Source organism: Labrus mixtus, chromosome 3 (assembly GCF_963584025.1).
Source record: "Labrus mixtus chromosome 3, fLabMix1.1, whole genome shotgun sequence".
NCBI lineage: Eukaryota > Metazoa > Chordata > Actinopteri > Labriformes > Labridae > Labrus > Labrus mixtus.
The window spans coordinates 22598958-22617446 of NC_083614.1; the positions used below are offsets into that span (position 1 = coordinate 22598958).

The 18489-nt window shown below is 40.8% G+C and overlaps 1 protein-coding gene across 2 annotated transcripts in view; it reads right to left on the bottom strand.

Annotated features, from left to right (window-relative positions):
* Window positions 1-18489, bottom strand: part of ptprsa (protein tyrosine phosphatase receptor type Sa) — a 169494-nt gene that overhangs the window by 42705 nt on the left and 108300 nt on the right. For both annotated transcript variants that reach the window (XM_061033838.1, XM_061033839.1), the window contains exons 11-16: window positions 14999-15319; window positions 12708-12901; window positions 8872-8989; window positions 1800-2393; window positions 702-796; window positions 122-372 (exon numbers count right to left, since the gene is read on the bottom strand). In XM_061033838.1, the coding sequence (XP_060889821.1) occupies window positions 122-372; window positions 702-796; window positions 1800-2393; window positions 8872-8989; window positions 12708-12901; window positions 14999-15319 (1573 nt within the window). The remainder of the gene's footprint in view (window positions 1-121; window positions 373-701; window positions 797-1799; window positions 2394-8871; window positions 8990-12707; window positions 12902-14998; window positions 15320-18489) is intronic.

An 18489-nucleotide genomic window follows, 5' to 3' on the forward strand; every position in this document is an offset into this window, starting at 1 on the left:
AGCTCCATCCATTTCCCTTCATATCTCAAGCATTTCAGGAATTAAACCTTAGTGCCTCTACCTTAAATGATAACCAGAGAGAGAGCTTGCAGAACCAATCCTTCAGAAAAACTTCACTCACTTGACATCCTTGTTATCGACCGGTGGAAAGGACATGGTGAGCATGTTGTCAGGCTCAGCATAAATGTCTAACTTGGGTTTCTTGACCAAGATAAGGGGTGCTGTCTTGGCAAAGACACGATGTCTCGGCCCACCATCCATGCTTTCTTGGCAGGTCACCCTAAACTCATAGGTGTTGTTGTGCCTTAGCCCAGTAATGAGCACCCTCATCTGTCTGGCGTCCACAGCCATCTTTTGCCGGTTGTACTCAATCTAAAGTTTGATCAACATAATCAGGAAGTTTAGTGAATATTGCCATGAGAGATAGAGGACTTGTATTGATTTGTTTGGTAAAAGATAGACAAGTGTTCATAATACAAGACTGGTCAAGTAAAAGGGCAAACTTAAGTACAGTGATTATAATCAGGCACTGAAATATGCAATATGTCTTAATATTGCTTCTTGGTTACTGTAAAGCCCAGCCCTTTTTATTTCAGAGCGTAAAATGGGAATTAGCTCAGGAATTCAAATTGACATTATCTGTATGTTTTTCAAATTAAGATGAACAATTGAAATGATTTCATCCCTCAAAATGAACTCACCGTGCATTCGTATGGAGACCTGCTCTCAGAAAACTTCCACGCTAGGACCACTGTGGTCTTAGTTGCCCACTTGACAGTAAAATTCTTTGGAACATCTGTTAAGAGGAAAAATGGAAGGAAAAAATAACAGAGAAAAGTACAGTTAATACACCAGGCATGTAGAAAGACCTAGGAATGAGAAACAAAAAAAGAACCTTTGGTTTTAAATAAAGAAGTTGTTCCCCTGCAAAATTCCTCTTGGTTGGAGAGTGAGTGTATCGGTGAGCTGTGATTGGCTGTGAGAAGGGTAACGCTATTGGTTAAGACACACAGCACAAAAGACTCATGGACGACAAAACCAATGGAGCACAAAGTGCGCCCACTGGCTAGCCATCGTTGGTAGTGCCAACCTAACTCATCACCTCTGAACCCATGACCACTTTGGATGGATCAAAATTAGCAATTGATCCATGTGGTCTCAGTGCCTAACTGAGTCTAGGTTGGCACTGCCAACGCACTGCCAGGTGGGCATAGAGACAGACCCAAAACAAAGCATGCCAACAGTCCTTAGCAGTGCATCTGGGGGATGCCATGCCGCAAGATGTCCCATAAGGACGGGGGGGGTGAGGGAATTAGGGAAGGAATGGGTGGTATATCTCAAAACAAACCCAAAAAACTAAAATAAATAAAGAAACAAAATCTTCTGTCTGTCATCTTAGAATAATCCAAAAATACTCTTAGAGTGACTGAGTTTGACTGAGGTCCTACCTTGGGATGTGAGATGACATTAGCTGTGTGAGTGTGCTCGGTAAAGGGTTGCAAGGATGACTGACCGGAGTGTCTGACCAAACAGCACTTACCTTGAAATTCTATGCTGCTCTCCTCTTTCTCAAAATGACTGACTATAACTTGCTGACTTGGGTTTTACCTTGTTTGGGTTAGTGAAGTGAGTGTCCCAGGTCAAACAATTTAAATATCATGTTTTTCTTTCTTGACGAGTGGAGGTGGTTGAAGGAGGGGGTGGGGCAGTTTTCATTTTAGTATAGTTGCAGCCAACTATAGTTAGCCAAATTCCAACCCCCTGCCAACCGGGTTCTGAAAGAAACAGGCAAGCCCTACCTGTTGGATCAAAGGCCACGGTCCGATACTGGATAGGCGGGCTGTAGGGCCCTGGACCTATACTGGTGTGCGCTCGTATTTTCACATCATACGCTGAGTTGGGTTTGAGGCTGTTGAGCACATAGTTGGACTGGCTCGGGGGCAATCGGAGCTCACTTGGTGCTCCTCCAGAACCGGTTTCCTTATAAGCCAACGTGTACGCCGTAATAACCCCGTTCCTCTCTGCCAGCACAGGGGGAGACCAGGACAGCTGCACTGAGCAACATGTCACGTTGGAGCGCTCATCAATTTGAGGATATCCCCCTGGTGTTTTCTCAGGCACATTGAGTTCTACAGAAGCCTCTTCCCCAAAGCCCCCCCTGCTCTTGGCTGAGATTTTAAAGAGATAGATGGCACCCCGGTGAATGTTGACCACAGAGTACTGTCGTTCTTGGGGAGCAAATTCCAGTGTGGCCAAAGGAGACACATCTTTTCGGCCAAACTGGAGGCGGAAACCCATCAGGTCCATGCCATTGGTCAGGTCAGGAGGGTCCCAGCGAACCATAGCTGATGTGTCTGAGTCCTGAGCCACTGACATATAGGGAGGACCAGGCACTGTGGGGACAAAGAAACAAAGCAGATCTTAATTCCTGCGCTTTACTCTTGTATGGAAATGTAGTTTTTAAAATGAAAGGTTCCAAAACAAAAAATGCTGATGTTAATCACGAATACAGCAAAAACTTTACTTGAGAAACAATTAAGGAGACCTGCATGATATTTATAATGTATGTCATCGTTTAAAAAGTCATCAGGGGCTGCCTGCAGATGAGACTCAAGAGCTTTCAGCGAATAACTATAAAACTGAAGAATCTGTCCATCTGTCCTTGGTATATCTCGAGAAGGGCTGATCCTTTCAACCTCACACTTGACTTGTGTGTACTGCTGATGACGCCAGGGACGGAAGTTTCAGTGAGAAGTTAATCTGGTGAGAAGTTCTGCAGAACACTCTAAGGAGCAACTCTAGAGGCCAAGCAGTCAGCCCAATAGAAATGGGAATACACTTTAAAGGACGTTACAAATAGTAGATATAAACAAATTACAGAGTGTAGACCAAGAATAGATTTTAATTTCGGGCTATCCATGAGATAACAGCCAGACAAAGTGAGTCCGGTTGTGGTGCAAAAAGATGTGGAAGAATCCACACAGAGCCTCTAAATTCTCGAGTGATCAGTGTACCCATTATCATTTCATGATACATGTAAGCTCCAACCAAAAGCATTTCTGTACTGCAAAGCATCACTAAAACTTTAAGCAGAGAACAGTGCCTCTTTCAGCTGCAAGAGTCATCCCTTGTTGTAAAATGGATGATCTACACTTGGGGTCTAGACACCATTCTTCAGAGTGGCCCAGTTTTGCCGCTCTTGTGGATGACACGCATCTCGTCTTAACTCTCCTTCCAAGGCCCCATCAGTTTGATCGAGGCAGCAGTAGTTAGGGGAAGCCTTCAGTCCTCAGGTTGCTGTCAAAGCTTTCAGAGAGATGAGTGTGTCTGATTCACACTTGAGCCGAGTTGTTCTGCAAATAGATCTTATCTCAGCTCACTCATGTATGTCCCTTCTTTCTCGGATAAACAAGGCAATGACAGAGCAGATACCAGTAACTGTCAACTAGAAGCAATGTTAGAATTTTGTGTAGCAAAACATGAATTTATTTGTCAAATTCCATTCCCCTAAATGAGATAGTATGTACATCTAATTCAAAAAGCTTGCCAACTGGGTCTGCAAAATGGGTCGGCGGCAGATTCGTTGGTCCTTCCAGTGAGAGCTTTTCTCAGCATAAATAAAAGAAACGCAGAGTAAGCTGAATACAAATTATAAACTGTGTTTAAAAGTGCAGAAAACATTTAAACTGTATCTTAAGCAGCCACAGTTATGATGCATGTGCCCTTTTATAGATCACAAGCTTGTGTTTAATACACTACATGAATATATTTCAAGCATCCATATGAGCCTTATAGTCTGTGGCGTATGTAAATCAGATTGTTTGTATCTTTGTATGCGATGAATTATGAGGATTGTGCATGTATGTGTTCATGTGTCTGATGGTAAGGCACCTCCTGGTATGCAGCCAGCTCCAGCTTCTATATCATCATTCCACCTGCACACAGAGCTGTTTGGCTTGCTGCCCAGTATGGACTTAAAGTAATTTGGAGAAGCTAGCATTAGTCAGAGGTAAAGTGCTCCCTCTCAGTGGAATAGTATCATTGTGCGTGTGTGTGTCTGTGTACATGTGCCTACATACGGTTAAAAATCCTATACCGAGAGGAAAGTCTTTAATGTGCGTGTATGTGTAGTAAAAAAAACACACACACATACACACACACACACACACACACACACACAAAGCATTCCACTCTACAGTCTTATCCTTTTACTCGTATTATTCATTTCCGCTTGCTAATGGTCTTCTTTCCGAGGGCTGCTGCTAGCGGAAGATGGGGGTTTGGTGGGTGGATGGTGGCTAGTCGGCTGAGCCTTTCCCGGTAATGGAAAGGCGGGGGCGCCTGGAGTTGGGTGAGACAAATGCTCCTAATACTCCTCGGCTGGATACTATAGCTCAGCTTGGTGTCATTTAAAGCCGACTCTGCCTTCATGCTTGCCGCTAATAAAGGAAATAGAATCGGAGATAATGATCCCGTGATGACTCTGTGTGTGTCTGTGTTTTCCACACTAAGTTTGTGTGTTTCGCTGCAACTCTCATCAGTGTATCAGCTGTATCCATTACAACATTTGTGGCCCCAAAATCATTATTTGTACTATTAAAACAGTGGTCAACTGCACCGGAGGGAGAAGGATCATGGGTACTGACCCAACAGATGGGTGTTTATTCATAGTGCACAGAGCGATGAGAGGGCGAGAGTAAGGGCATGGTGAGAGGGTGAATAATGAGTGAATGAGGGATGATGAAGGTGACAGGGGACAAGGAGCAATCTGCTGCAAAGATGGCCCAAGAAGTATGTGAGGAGGCAGAAATGTGTGTGTTTTTGTGTGAGTGATTCTGGGGTTCTTCGCCACCATGATTGTCCCTCTCCTCTGTGTTCATCTCTCTCCTCCCTAATACTCTACCTTATTCTTTCACCCAGTGCTCCCCTTGCACCCAGCCCAATCCCCCTTTTCATTTACTACCCCCCGCACATCCCCCCCCCACTCCCCCATCCATCACCCCTACTCCGGCCCCCTCCATCCCTCTTTCTTTCTGCAACCCTTTCAAGTTCGACCCTGGCTCAATCCCTCCTTGTGGGCCTCCAGCACGTTTCCCATCAGGCCACAGTATTAACAGCCTGCTGTTGACACTCACTCAGCGTGATTGAGAAAGGGGTGATCAGGTTTCCTTCTCATTTCCTCCCTCTCTTGTGCACACCAGACATGTGCACACATACCATCATATACATACAAAAATATCACTTCTTGTGCATGTTTGTAATTGACTTTGCTCACATACATTTACATTTAAAATATGTCCTAAAAGGAAATCAACTCTTTTTAACGCTAATTATTTGGATTATCTAATGGCAAAGGGGTTTGAGAAGTCTTTTTCAATCCATAACTCTCCTTGATTTGTGTACAGTATATGAAAGGGGTCCATGGATGGGAGTATTTGGAAGGGTAGGAAATGACAGTGCATTTGAGTGGACTCAAATCTGCGAAAATTGTTACATGGCCCATTTAGAGTGCAAACATTTCAAAGAAAGCGAGAAAGAGAGAGAGAGAAAGAAAATACAAAGAGAAGGAGTAACTACATTGATGTTTTCTTACAAGACCAGCATCAAAATCAGGAAGTTACTAAACAAACGATGAGGGAATCCGGGCTGATGTATCTGAGGTTTCCACACCTTTTAATACACACCGGCATCCCTCAGCATCCTCTAACAGGATGAAACATTCATAATAAAGTGCTCTCAGGCTGGGGGATGGGAGCCTGTTAGCTGACAAGATATTTCAAGTACAGGAAACCCTACTAATGTGTTCTGTTCCTGTGTAACGACAATGTGACTGAGTTCATTTGCATCTATATCAACTCTGACTTGCAACACAATTAATGCATAACGCAAATCACTTCCCATAATGACTAACAGCTCAAGGGAAACTTCCAAATATAATTCCATCCCTCAGTCCATCATTGCGTCATGACCAGATAATAAATTGTCCAAAGAAAATGCAAACAGCGCGTATACAGTGTATATATATATATATATATATATCCTTTGTCCCTTTCTACAAACACATCAGCCCTCCTCCTGAGTATCTCTCGCTGACTTGGCATGCCTCAAATCTTACACTTTTCCTTGTGCTGTGGGCTCAGAAGGTCTCAAGTAACAGTCGGCTACCTACAGAGAATTATATCTGGGAAACATGCTGTTCCATTCAGTTTGGAGTTTTTTGACAGTTTAAGCTTTTTTTTATTTATTTATTATTTTAAACATCCTCACACTAAAGGGCCAGTCAAGAAAAGAAGACAAAGGATGTCATTGATTGTGGCAGTGAAAAACTGCAGATGGGATGGCAGAACAACGCTTCCAGACGCAAACATTTCAGTCTTTTGTCAATAAAGACTCTTTTGGCTTCCTCAACAAGAAAAAAACAACAACTTATATCTCACATCGGCCATGGTTACATTTCTCCTCAAAGCAAGAGATGGGAAAGTATGAATCATGAAAAGGCACTTTTCAAACCTGGCTTTCATTCAGCAAACAAAGACACTTCCAGCCACAGAAAGAATGATGTTTTTCTGTGAATCGTAAAAAAAAGTTTCACACCTTTTCATGTTTTCAGATCCAACAGAGTCCTGAGATACATTCTTTTTGCACACTTTCGCAAACACCAAAGAGGCATGTTTGGAATGCAGGACGTTGATGAAAAAAATCTTCACGATTGTTCTGAATCGATTTTGTAGTAGCGAAAAAAATAAAATCTCTTCTTGTTGTGACGTTCTACATTGATTTATCTTACAGGCTTTTCTTTCTTCTTAAATTAACAGAAATATGACGTCATCCTTTCTGAAGGCAAACGCTAACTCTGAAAAACCTGCTGTTTGCAAAAAAAAAGATTTTTAGAGCTGTTGCACGAATAATGTGTGTCTGTGTGCATATAAAAGCATTGATTTTGTTGACTATTTCACACATTTACAGTGTTCTAGTGGTTCTGCAGAGTACGTTCAAACATTAATATGTAGGGTGAATAAGAAAGAAGTCAAAACATTAATAATATAATAGGCTCAAAATATTTGATATGAGATTCAGTTTCAGTGTGCTCCATTAGAGATCTTGTCAAAATTAGGGTACATGTGGTTTTATATGCAGAATTGTTTACATTTAGTTTTTTTAATGAATTCATCAATTATAATCCAGAAGCAAATTAAAATGAGCAAGTTGTAGGAAGGGTTCTTGGAAATAGGGACTAACGTGAATGCTGTTATTTTAGAATAATGTTACCATTGTACCTTAGAGATTCTGTCAAACTGGAAAGCTTTATTTATATATCAATAGTTCCAGTTGCTGTTTTTTGTTTTATTTGAATGCTATATATGATTTAAATGAGATTGATGTAATTAGACATTTAAGTCTTTTTTGGGGCTTGTTTCTGAAAAGTAGTCGGTTTTAAAGCCCCTAACTTTTAATGTCCACAGGACATTTTTTTTTTTGCCTGATACACATCTCAGGAAACTCCCCCATTTGAAAGAAATCCGATAACTACTGGAAACACTTCCATCCATTGGGCCATCCCAACATCCCACTGAACAAGAAAGACAGCCTCTTCACTCCGCAGAGCCATGTCTCCCCAATTCTCACCCATTCCCCTTTTTCTATTTATCTCGGCCCCCTGGCCTTAACCGTTTCTTTACACTTCAACAATAAAAAGAGAGGAGAGGCTTTCCCTCTGAGGGACAGACAGAGTGCGCCAGACTGGCACATCAGTCAGCTCGGCCTGACAGGAGGATGGAGAGTGACAGCACTCACTCAACCCCCTTTGGCAGCATCACACTCCCTGACACATGTAACACACACACCTGTCAGGACCTGGGAAATGTTCCTGTGTTTGTGTGTTGGGTTGCAAGATTGAGTTGTTTGTGTGTATCAATAAGCTTGTTATTGTATTACCTCATGCCTGCACAGAGGTCCATGCAATATCCTAGTATAGGTCTGCATATACCCTCTGTGTTTGATGTGCAATTCACTGTGTGTATGTGTGTATGTATGTATGTATGTAGGGGTTTGTGTTCATATATAAGTAATGCATGAATGCAGTTGTGTACATATTGACTATCTGAAGCCTGGCACATTTTCTCACACAAAAGGCTGCTCCTAGCTTGCCTTGACGCCCTGAATTCTCACAAAGAAAGCCTTCACTCTCTCAAGCGGCGAGCTTTACAGGTTTAGATCACACTCACGGTAACTAAGCTGCTAACTTCAACACAGGCTCAAGCGGTCTGGCTGAATTGGCCAGCCTGGGAGTGGTAACAAGGGAGAAAATTGAAAAAGACAAGGCTTTGTAGTGTGCAGGCATTGGCGTTTATTTTATCTTTAATGCTCAGACCAACGGCCCAACAGGGGTTCTCAAGCTGTCATAATCTGTCTGAAAAATCTTCAAGAACCTCACACCAACTCCTTGATCTCAAAATATCTGTGGATAGTCTTGTGAGCATGATTCAAATGATAAATGCTGCACTGCTCGAAACAAACATCAACTCCACTGACTGAATTGTTCTTCTTTTTTTTTGGTGAAATAGTTGAAAAATCCCATACCCATTATTATGAAGCAGAAGTCTTAACTGAAGACATACCTTAAATCTACCCCATGCACTTTATCAGATTTTTTTGTATTTGCTCTGTGTTGCTTTTCCGAATCTTGGGAATCATTTTGTTTCAGTTAAAGCACCAAACTTTGGCCTAAAATGAAGGTCCCTTTACTGGTGATATCACAGAAAGATAGCCGAGCAACCTGAGGTATGTGTCATTTCACCATTGACTAAAAAAGGAATATGCCACAGGATGAGCAAATAAAGCAGCAGATAAAACATCTATCATTGGACTGACCTGCCCCTTTGGTCACCACCAGTTTGGGTTTGCTGCGGGCTCCATCCCCCTTGGTGGTGTATGCTGCCACAGTGATGGAGTAAGTGGTGTCTGGCTTAAGTCCTCCAATTACCATTTCCTATGGGAGATAGGGAAGACACAGGAACAGGAAAATGTCAAAATATGTCTTGAATTATTGATGATTTTACCCCCCTGCATGCAGCTCAAACGGCCTTATGCAGAATGTTAAACTTAGTGAAGTGTTTCCTGGTTCTCTTTATTAATTTTCACGAGGCATGCATTAAATGTAAGGTTTTCTTCCTCTGTAATGGGAGAACATTCCATTAAGCAAATCCTAAGAGCTGCCAAGGTGGAGCAGGGACATTAAGTATGCAAATGGAAAGTAGCCCTTCTTATTCCTTTAGCCATATTCCAATCAACAACTTAACTTTGTGATAAATGCATGCTGAATGCATCCTGCCCATTCGCCGGCAGTTTTTACCTCAGCCATTAAGTTTCCTTGAGTCCTCTTCAAAGAGAGGCTTCCGATCAATTCTAATGAATCTTTCAAGAGAGCAGGTTTGAACGAATGCAGAATGAGGTTTTTAACAGGCTGCTTGGCAGAGGGATGGGAGAGGTCAATAAAGGTAAATGAGCTATAAGTACTGTCGGTACTTGAGATGGTATTCACGTAATGCAGATAGACTGGGGCTTTAAATTTGGGTTCAAAATAAGGGTACAATTCGTTGAAGAAAATCTGCAGTTGTGAATGATCATCCGAGATTTGAAGAGGAATATACACACACAAAAAAAAGCAAGTCTACTTAAGGAAGCACAGGAATTCTAAGTCACCACATTAAATTAAATAACACGGTTCAAAAAATCATAAAAAAACAACACACACACCAAAAGAACACAAGACAAAAACACTGCATCAACACACAGCATGGCATGAGTAGCATTAGCATTCCAGGCACAGCGGGCAGTGGATATTGCATCAGCCACCATTTTGTAGAAGCTAGCTGGCAATAGAAGTTTGTCCTCTTTTCCTTAGTGGCTTATAGAGATAGTGTAGCGGTTGGTCGGCCAGAGTGAGTGTAACCTCTGAGCCACTTTATCCAAACTTATTGAATAAAGTCTGGAGGGGTTGTGTAAACTGTGAATCCAACAAGGCTGATGAAATACCCACTGTTTATACCCCTGCAGCTACACATAGCACTCAGGCGAAACTTCGTACTCACATATTCGGCTGTATCGTCCGTTTCCCACTAACCCCCCCGCCAAAGAGGAGAGTGCAGGAGAAAGAGTGATTTTTTTTTTTTTTTTTTTAAGAAAGAGAGAGAAAAGAAAAGGAAGAAATAGAATTGTGAGAGACGGGGGCATTAGAGGTTCAGAGCAGAGGGTTGGTATCAGAAATAGGTCATTGGTTTTTTTGGAGGTAAGGAGAGAGAGAAGCTGTTTGAAGCTTATGTTATGAGGAGCAGCTGAAACAAGGCTGAGAGTTGGACAGGTGTGCTTGATGGGCCTGGAGTTGTTTAACCATTTGCCAGCTTCGCTAAGCTAACTCTGTGTTAACAGAGGTACGCCCAATAGTGTTAACTAATACGCAGCTTTAGGGTTTAATGCTGGGGGCTTTTTTTTAATTAACTAACTATCTAAAAATATGTTTCTGCAGGGGATTCATTATTGGCTGCGAGGTTGTGCAGGGCTTTGTGTTCATAATTTAATGAATTTAAGCTAACTCTACTCCTGGTCTCATGGGTCATCAAAATCCCCCAAATGTCATCATGACATCATTTGGGCTGAATGGACCCTTCATTCAATTAGGAAAATAAAATTGAGTAATTCATTCTCAAAATATACAAAACTGAATTCAACTATTAATTTTTTGTGGTGTTTACTCCATTGCGTCACGGCTATAATTTGCATTACAATTGTTGTTACTGCATGTGTACATAAGTCACACTCTGAAAGGATTTCTCAGAAATGTTTTGACAGAAGGTTTGTAAAAAAGAAAAGAAAATCATTTCAGTGTACAGCGCTCCATTACAATTCCAGCTGTCAGTGGAGGCTGATATTTTTGGTAAAATGTTTTCATGCCAATTTCCCTTTTGCCCCCCAGGCACAGAATACTATAATAAGCATTTTCTTTGAGTCTTTTTTTTCCATTTGATACAAGCATACGATCAGGCATTTCATGGCTGATGTTGCCATAAAGCAGGGTCTGGAAATTCTTAATAAAAGCCGTGGAGTCAGAACTGGGAGGACAAGATGAGTGAAGCTGTGATTAGAGTTCTTGTTGTGGGCTGAGGGGAAAAGAATATTACAGAAATATGAAATGAAATCCAAGATGGGAGAGCACCCATATCGCTTCCTATACTGCAGCAATATTTGCAAAGCCACACAGCCAGGAAGAAGCACACAATTTGCGTTTTTTTTTTTTGTGAGCACGAAAGTGGGGCAGAGTTTCTTTGAAATGTCACAAACGAACAAATCACTCCATCGGTGTAACTTTTATCCTGCTTAATTGGTGACTCTCTTTTCATCTTGTCTGAAAAATGCATTGAAAGAAAGACCTGGAAATATATTTAGTAGAATTGATCCTTTTCAAATGGCAGCCATTTTATATCTGTCATTACGCTCAGGGTGAGAAGCTTAAATGCTGTGAGTAGCATTAATGTAGAAAATCTGATTTAACACTTCCAGATTCTCATAAAACAAATGAAAAGATCATTAACAGTAAAAAAATACAGAGGAGCGTCAGGGCATGTTTCAAGTTCAACCAAGTTATTTGATAGCTGATAAATTACCATCAGACACCAGCTAATGTTAGCAATCAGCCACATACTAGCTAATATTACTGTTAATCATGAAGGAGCTGACGGCTAACATAGCCTTTTAATAGTGTTAAGACACCATAGATAAGGCATTAAGAAAATTAACTTAAAAAAACAAAACATTTAATGACTTTTCAGACAACAGTTAGCATTCAGATAGTAGCTAACTTAACAAATAGAGGCGGCTTAATGCTGACATTACCTTTAAGTGCTATAAGATATGATAGGAAAGGTGTTAGCAGACTTAAGCCCTTAAAAGTGTGTTAACTAAGCTCAGCCTCCATCACATCTTTGTACATTCATTTTGATTCCGTGATGGTGTAATATTGGTGAATTCAGATTGCGTTGAGGAAGAAGCAGGTGGAAGCACTGCACAGCAAGAGCTCCACATTCACGCCCAGTCAGACAGCGCTGCGCTCCCCGGCAGGCTCCTCTGATACTGTCTCGCCTCTGTAACGCCTCTGTTACTACCTCGGCAGACGTTACAGAGGGGGGAACACTCCATCCCACCATTACACCTCCGGGACATTTAGATTGAAGGCAAAACATCAAAGGGGCGTAAATATCGTGGCTTGAAACGCTAGTCTGAATAGGGCTTTAATTTTCTAAAACAAATATGTCATAAAGCATTGGCTCCCAGAAGAAAACAGCTAATGTAAGCATTCAGCCACTTTCTAGCTAGCATTACAGTGAGTCTGGAGTTCACACATATTCATATTCATAATTGCACAACACTTACAAAAGGTTATGCTGGCCTTCGGTCACTTTTGAGCTAACAGTGACATTAGCTGTGAAGTGGCTAATGCTAAATTAGCTGTTGTCTGATGGTAGCTAACCAGTTCTCAGATATATTGTAATAACTATAAAAGTTGATAGAAGTTACAACCTTTAAACAGAGCATTTGTGATTCTCATCCAGAGAGCAATGTCAGATAATGATGGCCACAATTTGAATATGGTGAATTAAAATGTTTATCCTCCAAGAAGACATTGTGAGAAGGAAACAGTTAGATGTTCATACCTGGGCATCGGCCAGCATGACGTCCTTGATTAGGGGCAGGCCCCTTGACTCGCCATTTTCCACACGGACATAGTGAACCTGGTAGCCACGGATCTGACCGTGTTGCTTTCCTGGAGTCAAGGAGCGCCACATCACCTTTAATGCTGTGGAGTTGAGGACTTCAACCTCCACCCGCCTTGGAGGAGCCCCAGGAACTGTGGATAGTACAAAAACTCTAATCAGAATCGTTTTGTTATATGTTTTTGCTGAAAAGTCTTGTGCATCAGGTCTGACTCACTATTTCAGATATAGAAATAGTAGCAGAAATGTGGAAAAATATATGTTCCATCTTCAACCAGTGTAATCAGTTAACATTGCTCTGTGTTCTTTTGACCTTTGGTACATAAAGCTATTATAATAACCTGTAAAATACATGTAAACATGTTATTTAGAACTGCCTCTTTAGGCTTTCGGTAGCTGTTTTGATATGTGATCTGAACCAGGAAGCTGATGTTTATTTGTTGTTTCAGAGCTGACATCATAATGATGATTGGTTGCGGGCTTGTAGCCACTTCCTAGTTAAGATGTCCTGCCTATTTTGACAAAAGGTTTGAAGGTGAAACATTTTGATGAAGGTCTAGTACCGAAACGTTGCCAATAAATGTTTGTTTGCGAGTTAGAGACAGTGTGCAGGGAGTCTACCTTTAAATACACACACTAAAAATACTCAAAAAACATACTAACGAGTAGGAGGAATTATAGAGAGAACATAAACACTGTTATGTCTGTCTTCAGATAGTGATAACAACCAAACCAACATATTAACCAAAAACCTTGTATCACTTCCTCGAGTCTCCTCCAGCTTTTCAGTATGTCTCTGCTGTGTCTGTCTGCTTTCAGTAGGGAGCTCTCAGTCATAATGACAGGCCTTTATGGAAGGCCTTGCTTCCAGGCCTTTCAGAGTGCCATGGACTGGCCCTTTTTGAGATGGATGTGCCATTAATAGAACTCCTCCACTCAAACTGCCTCCATTTGCTCGTCCACAAACACTTCAAGTCCCATCTCCCCCTCTAAATCACAACCCCATTTCCCCCCCACCTTCCCCTGGATCATGCACCAATCTTGTTTATTACCAATTCTTCCCCCTACCTTTTAGTCCTGGCTCTTATTTCTTTACCTGGCACTTCTCTGTCATACATTATTACCGTGATGACACCTTGAAATTTGTTATAGCTATTGTCAGTGAGCTGTGGTCTCACCGCTGGGAAAGGTGTCTTTTAAAACAAGTATGTAAACATTTAAGCCTGTCTCTACTTTTGTGCTTGTCGTACATCAGTGTCAGATAAATGCTTTTTAAAATGCTGTGGTAATGGATGTGAAATGGATCAAGGAGGATAGAAGGCAATGTCAGCCATCCGTCAATGATTCAGCTGTGCTGTGGCATGCTCACATCTTTACTTGTCATTTTGTGCATTTTACTTTTAGTGCTTCTGTCTTTTGTCATTTTGTTTTTGCTATCCAGGTTTTTGATATCATGATATTGTCGATTATGGTTCACCTGCTTTAACATGCATATTTCCTTTCTGTCTGATCCAAGCACAAGTATGAGTTTTGTTCACAATCTGCAAAATCTAACGTGGTTATTTGTCTGTATTATCAGTGTGTACATTTTCTGCATCTAGAAACTGTAGTTGAGTATATTTTACATTTGAAAAAATTCATCAAAAACAACGGAGTGGAGTAGTTAAGGTCTGAGTGCAGTGCTCCAGTGCGATACAGGAATAGTTAGTAAAGAGACAAAGGACTGTATCTATTTGTGTTCCGCTCCATGTTTAAGTTAAGGGTTTAAGTTGCAACCTTAATGTTCACACACCTGCTGATTTAACCTCCAACCTCCTGTTGCCATCATAAATGCATGAATAATTATGGTGCTGCAGAGTACGACGCTCATAAACTCTTATGGCTCTCTGCTGAGCACTGGGATACTGTTAAGAGCCGACACAGAAGCAGGATATGGGATGTAGTGGCTGCTATGAATGACATTTGGTTGGTTATGTTTTAATAGCATCACACTTGATTTCCCAAGTGTGTTATCTAGTCAACATATTTTACTCAGGTTTTCACAGATATATGCTTCCCTGTTACTTATCAACATTTTGTTAAAATATTAAACCTTTTCTATTATGATATTTCTATAAATTTAGGATAGTAGTAGGACCCTTAGACAGGATGAGACTTAGACAATCAAACTAACAGACAATACCTCAATTTCTACATTACATTTAGCCTGTGATAATTTGAGATTCATGTACCATCTTCATCAGTGCGGCAGATCAGGGGCTCGCTCTCAGGGCCTGGCCCGATCACAGTGAAGGCAGACACAGAGATGCTGTACTGGGTCCATTTCTCCAATCTCTGCAGCAGCACCTGCTCTTCATTTGCTGGGACAGTGGGCTCCTCCATGGGCTCCCCATCATCACTGCTGCCATCTGATAGGCCCACCACCTGGTAGCGCACCCTATACCCCACCAGGTCACCGTTTTGACTCTTCAAAGGCGGGGGGCGCCAACTTACCAGCAGGGTGGTGGAGCTGGTGCTGCTGCACTTAATTTCTTGAGGGGGTTCTGAGGGCTCTGGTGAGGTTGAAAGGACAGGAAGGAAGGAGGGAAGGGGGTCGAGGAGGAGGAGGAGGAGGAGGATGGGGTAGGGGGGAAGGGTGAAAAACAAAAAAATAAAAAGATGGGAGAGATAAAGAAAATGATAAAAGGATAAAAAAAAAAACAATAAGAGCAATTCCAACAAAAAATTGCAAAACAAAGACACAAAGACGGAGGCAAAATATGTTTAAATAAAAATAAAATTGTCAAGCAAATGTCAACATAACAGGCCAAAATGAACAATGGCGCACGCTTTGTAATAATGAATCAAGATGGCTTCCCTCGGGAAATACCTGGGGGTTTGAACTATACATGCAGGCCAGTGTGGTTCTTGAAAAAGTATTTTTGCATTAAGAGGTAAAGCTTTATAATGTTAAATATTATCTTCTGCAGATATATTGATTTAAACCTTTGGCAACAATATAATAACCTCTGGTCTTACATAGAGCAGAAGCCATTTGTTTGCCCTGTTTTGTCTTACAACATAAGACATAGGAAATAGTTTTGCTCATGTCATCTTGTTCAATGTCTGAACTCAATATTCTACACCTCATACAATAATCTATCAAAAGGCAATAGTTTCATTTTGCAAATTCAACAGGTATTAAGTCATCTATTTTTCATTTATTTTGGACAAAAGCAGATGCTTTTTTTTAACAATTACAAACTAGACAACTTGTAAACAAGACAGTCACAAGTAGTTAACCTTCTTTTCCACCTTCATTGTCTGTATAACCTCCTTTAAAATAAAAATAAAAACATGTAAAATGTTTAAATGTATTATTGGTTAATAAGGACTAGTATAGTTTTCTAAGAGCAGTGGTATGATGATTTTTTTGAAAAACATCTCCACTTTTTGTTTTAAAACTATTGTACCAAATTAGCATAAACTCAAATAAGCTATATATAAGCATAATAAGAAGTACAAGCTGGGAGATAGAGTAGTCTCTCCTTTTTTTCAGGACTAGTAAAAAAAGCTTTTCAACACGGTGGCTAATTTTGTGTCTGAAGTTTTCTTCCAAATCATATTAAAACCTACACATCTAGGAACTTTCTAAATCAAATTCAATGCCTCTTGCTTCTAATCTGTGCCAAGCTCTTACAGAGCTTGTGCTGGTCCAGAGAGAGTGTGCTGTGCAAGGAGCGATAAAACATTTTCACTTCTCATCCAGAATTTGGTATTATAGGGATAAAAGGACATGTATGACGATATATCTTTCCAGGACGGGATTCCTCTATCCCCCACAATGTTTTTTTGAGAATGTATTACCCCCATCTTGGTGTGAAAAAAGCACCTTCATTATTACATTTAGACTTTAATGTCTGGTAAAAAATGCACAATAATAAAAAAACAAAACACAATGAAACACAGTTATAAAAAATAGGCATTCCACACAAAGCAACTTAAGACAGAAACTCAAAGGACACCCATGGAAATCAAGCAGCGTGTTTTTGTTCCAAAACAAGGGCTTAAGAAATAAATAATGAACAGAAGGAGGGTACTGGGAAATGAATTTCTCTGTAACCCAGGTGACTCGAAAGAAAGAACTACAACAACAGTTAAGGTTAAAAAATGGCAACTCATGAAAAAACATGAAAAAACAGGATACTCAGCATAAACCGCAAATAAGAACATTTAACTTCTTAAAAAAAAATAAAAACACATCACAGGCATAGTTTGCATCATACGTACCTGACTCCCACAAATACAACATTTTAGAGACTTTCTTACCACCAGCACCTGACTACAGAGCGTGCTTACTCTATAGTCAGTGAGCTGCAACTCTCTCTCTCTCAAAACAACATGCCAGAAATGTTGACATCCATGCCTTTTTTGAATCAGTATATACCATTGTCAATATCAGCCCATTGTGAATACGTTTTGGACCCATTATTATTTGGGAGGGAGAGGGTTAGCTCTGTGCTGTAGCCAGGACTGTTAAATTCTCATGTATCTTTGGGCTGGAGGGTCCACAAGACTGTGAGAGGGGGCGGCCATAAGGGGAACACGCACTCTTAAGATATTCTGCTTTTTTTCTGCCAACAAACACCCATTCTTGTTAACAATTAGTTCAAAAATCCCATTTCATAGCCCCATTTCTATGTATATTGGTAGAGCTTACTGCCATTCTGAGAATGCCATGACACGAGAATAGAGTATAAGCAAGACGAAAAAAAAACTTGTACTGCTGAATCCATAAAAGTTTAATGATAGTGTTCTAACTGCAGTGTCACTTTTGGTAGAACGGCTTATAAAACGAAAATAAAAAACAGGGGTTTTAACTCTCAGAGAGGCCTCCTCTCAGTGAAGACCAAATGTTCCAGCACACAACAAATAGGACAGGACCTCAGCCACAGTCCTCAAACCCTTCTCTGTGTCCAATGGGCTTATTTACTTACGGTCTTACTGGATTTTGAGCCTTTCAGCTTCTTTCCTCCGCTCATATTGTATTTGCAAACCCTCCACGTCAAGACTGATTGCTCAGTTCTCAATCTTTGTGGCACGGAAAGGGCTGTGAATCTGACAGGGGCCAAGCTATCACAGTGCACAGGCATCCTCATGCCTGATAACACTTTAAGACCAGCTGGGGCACAGCTTTAATAAAGTGCACATATCCCATGAAGGCCAGTGGTGGGATTATGGATAGTAGAACTATACAACCACAAAAGAAAGAACTCAGCTAACGCTTTACTTGAGGTCCTTTTGAAGCTTCCTGAAAGAGTTTCCTAAATGCTATTTGACAAATAATTAGTCATGTCGGCATTCATACCCTTCTCTTTGACTTTTAAGTCTGTTGTGATATGACTGGGAGCTCAGGGTGTGAAGTGTGCAATGTCAAGCTCTGGTGGCATACCTAATCATTACGACTACCTTCACATTGTATTGCTATTAATGCAACATTTCCAGTGAAATAAATTAAATACATGAATACAAATTGTTTAGCTTCACAGGTCGTTACTCAACGCCTGAGGTCGACTCTTGAAATGACACAGCTTGCCAATGTTCTTGCTATCAGAGTATGAGCACATGTTTGTATTTGAATTGCATTTTTTTTTCCCCAGAAGCCTCAAATGACAGGATGTTCATATTTGTAGATCATTATAGAATTAATCCCCCTGATGCCAAATGGCAGTGTTGTGGCTCA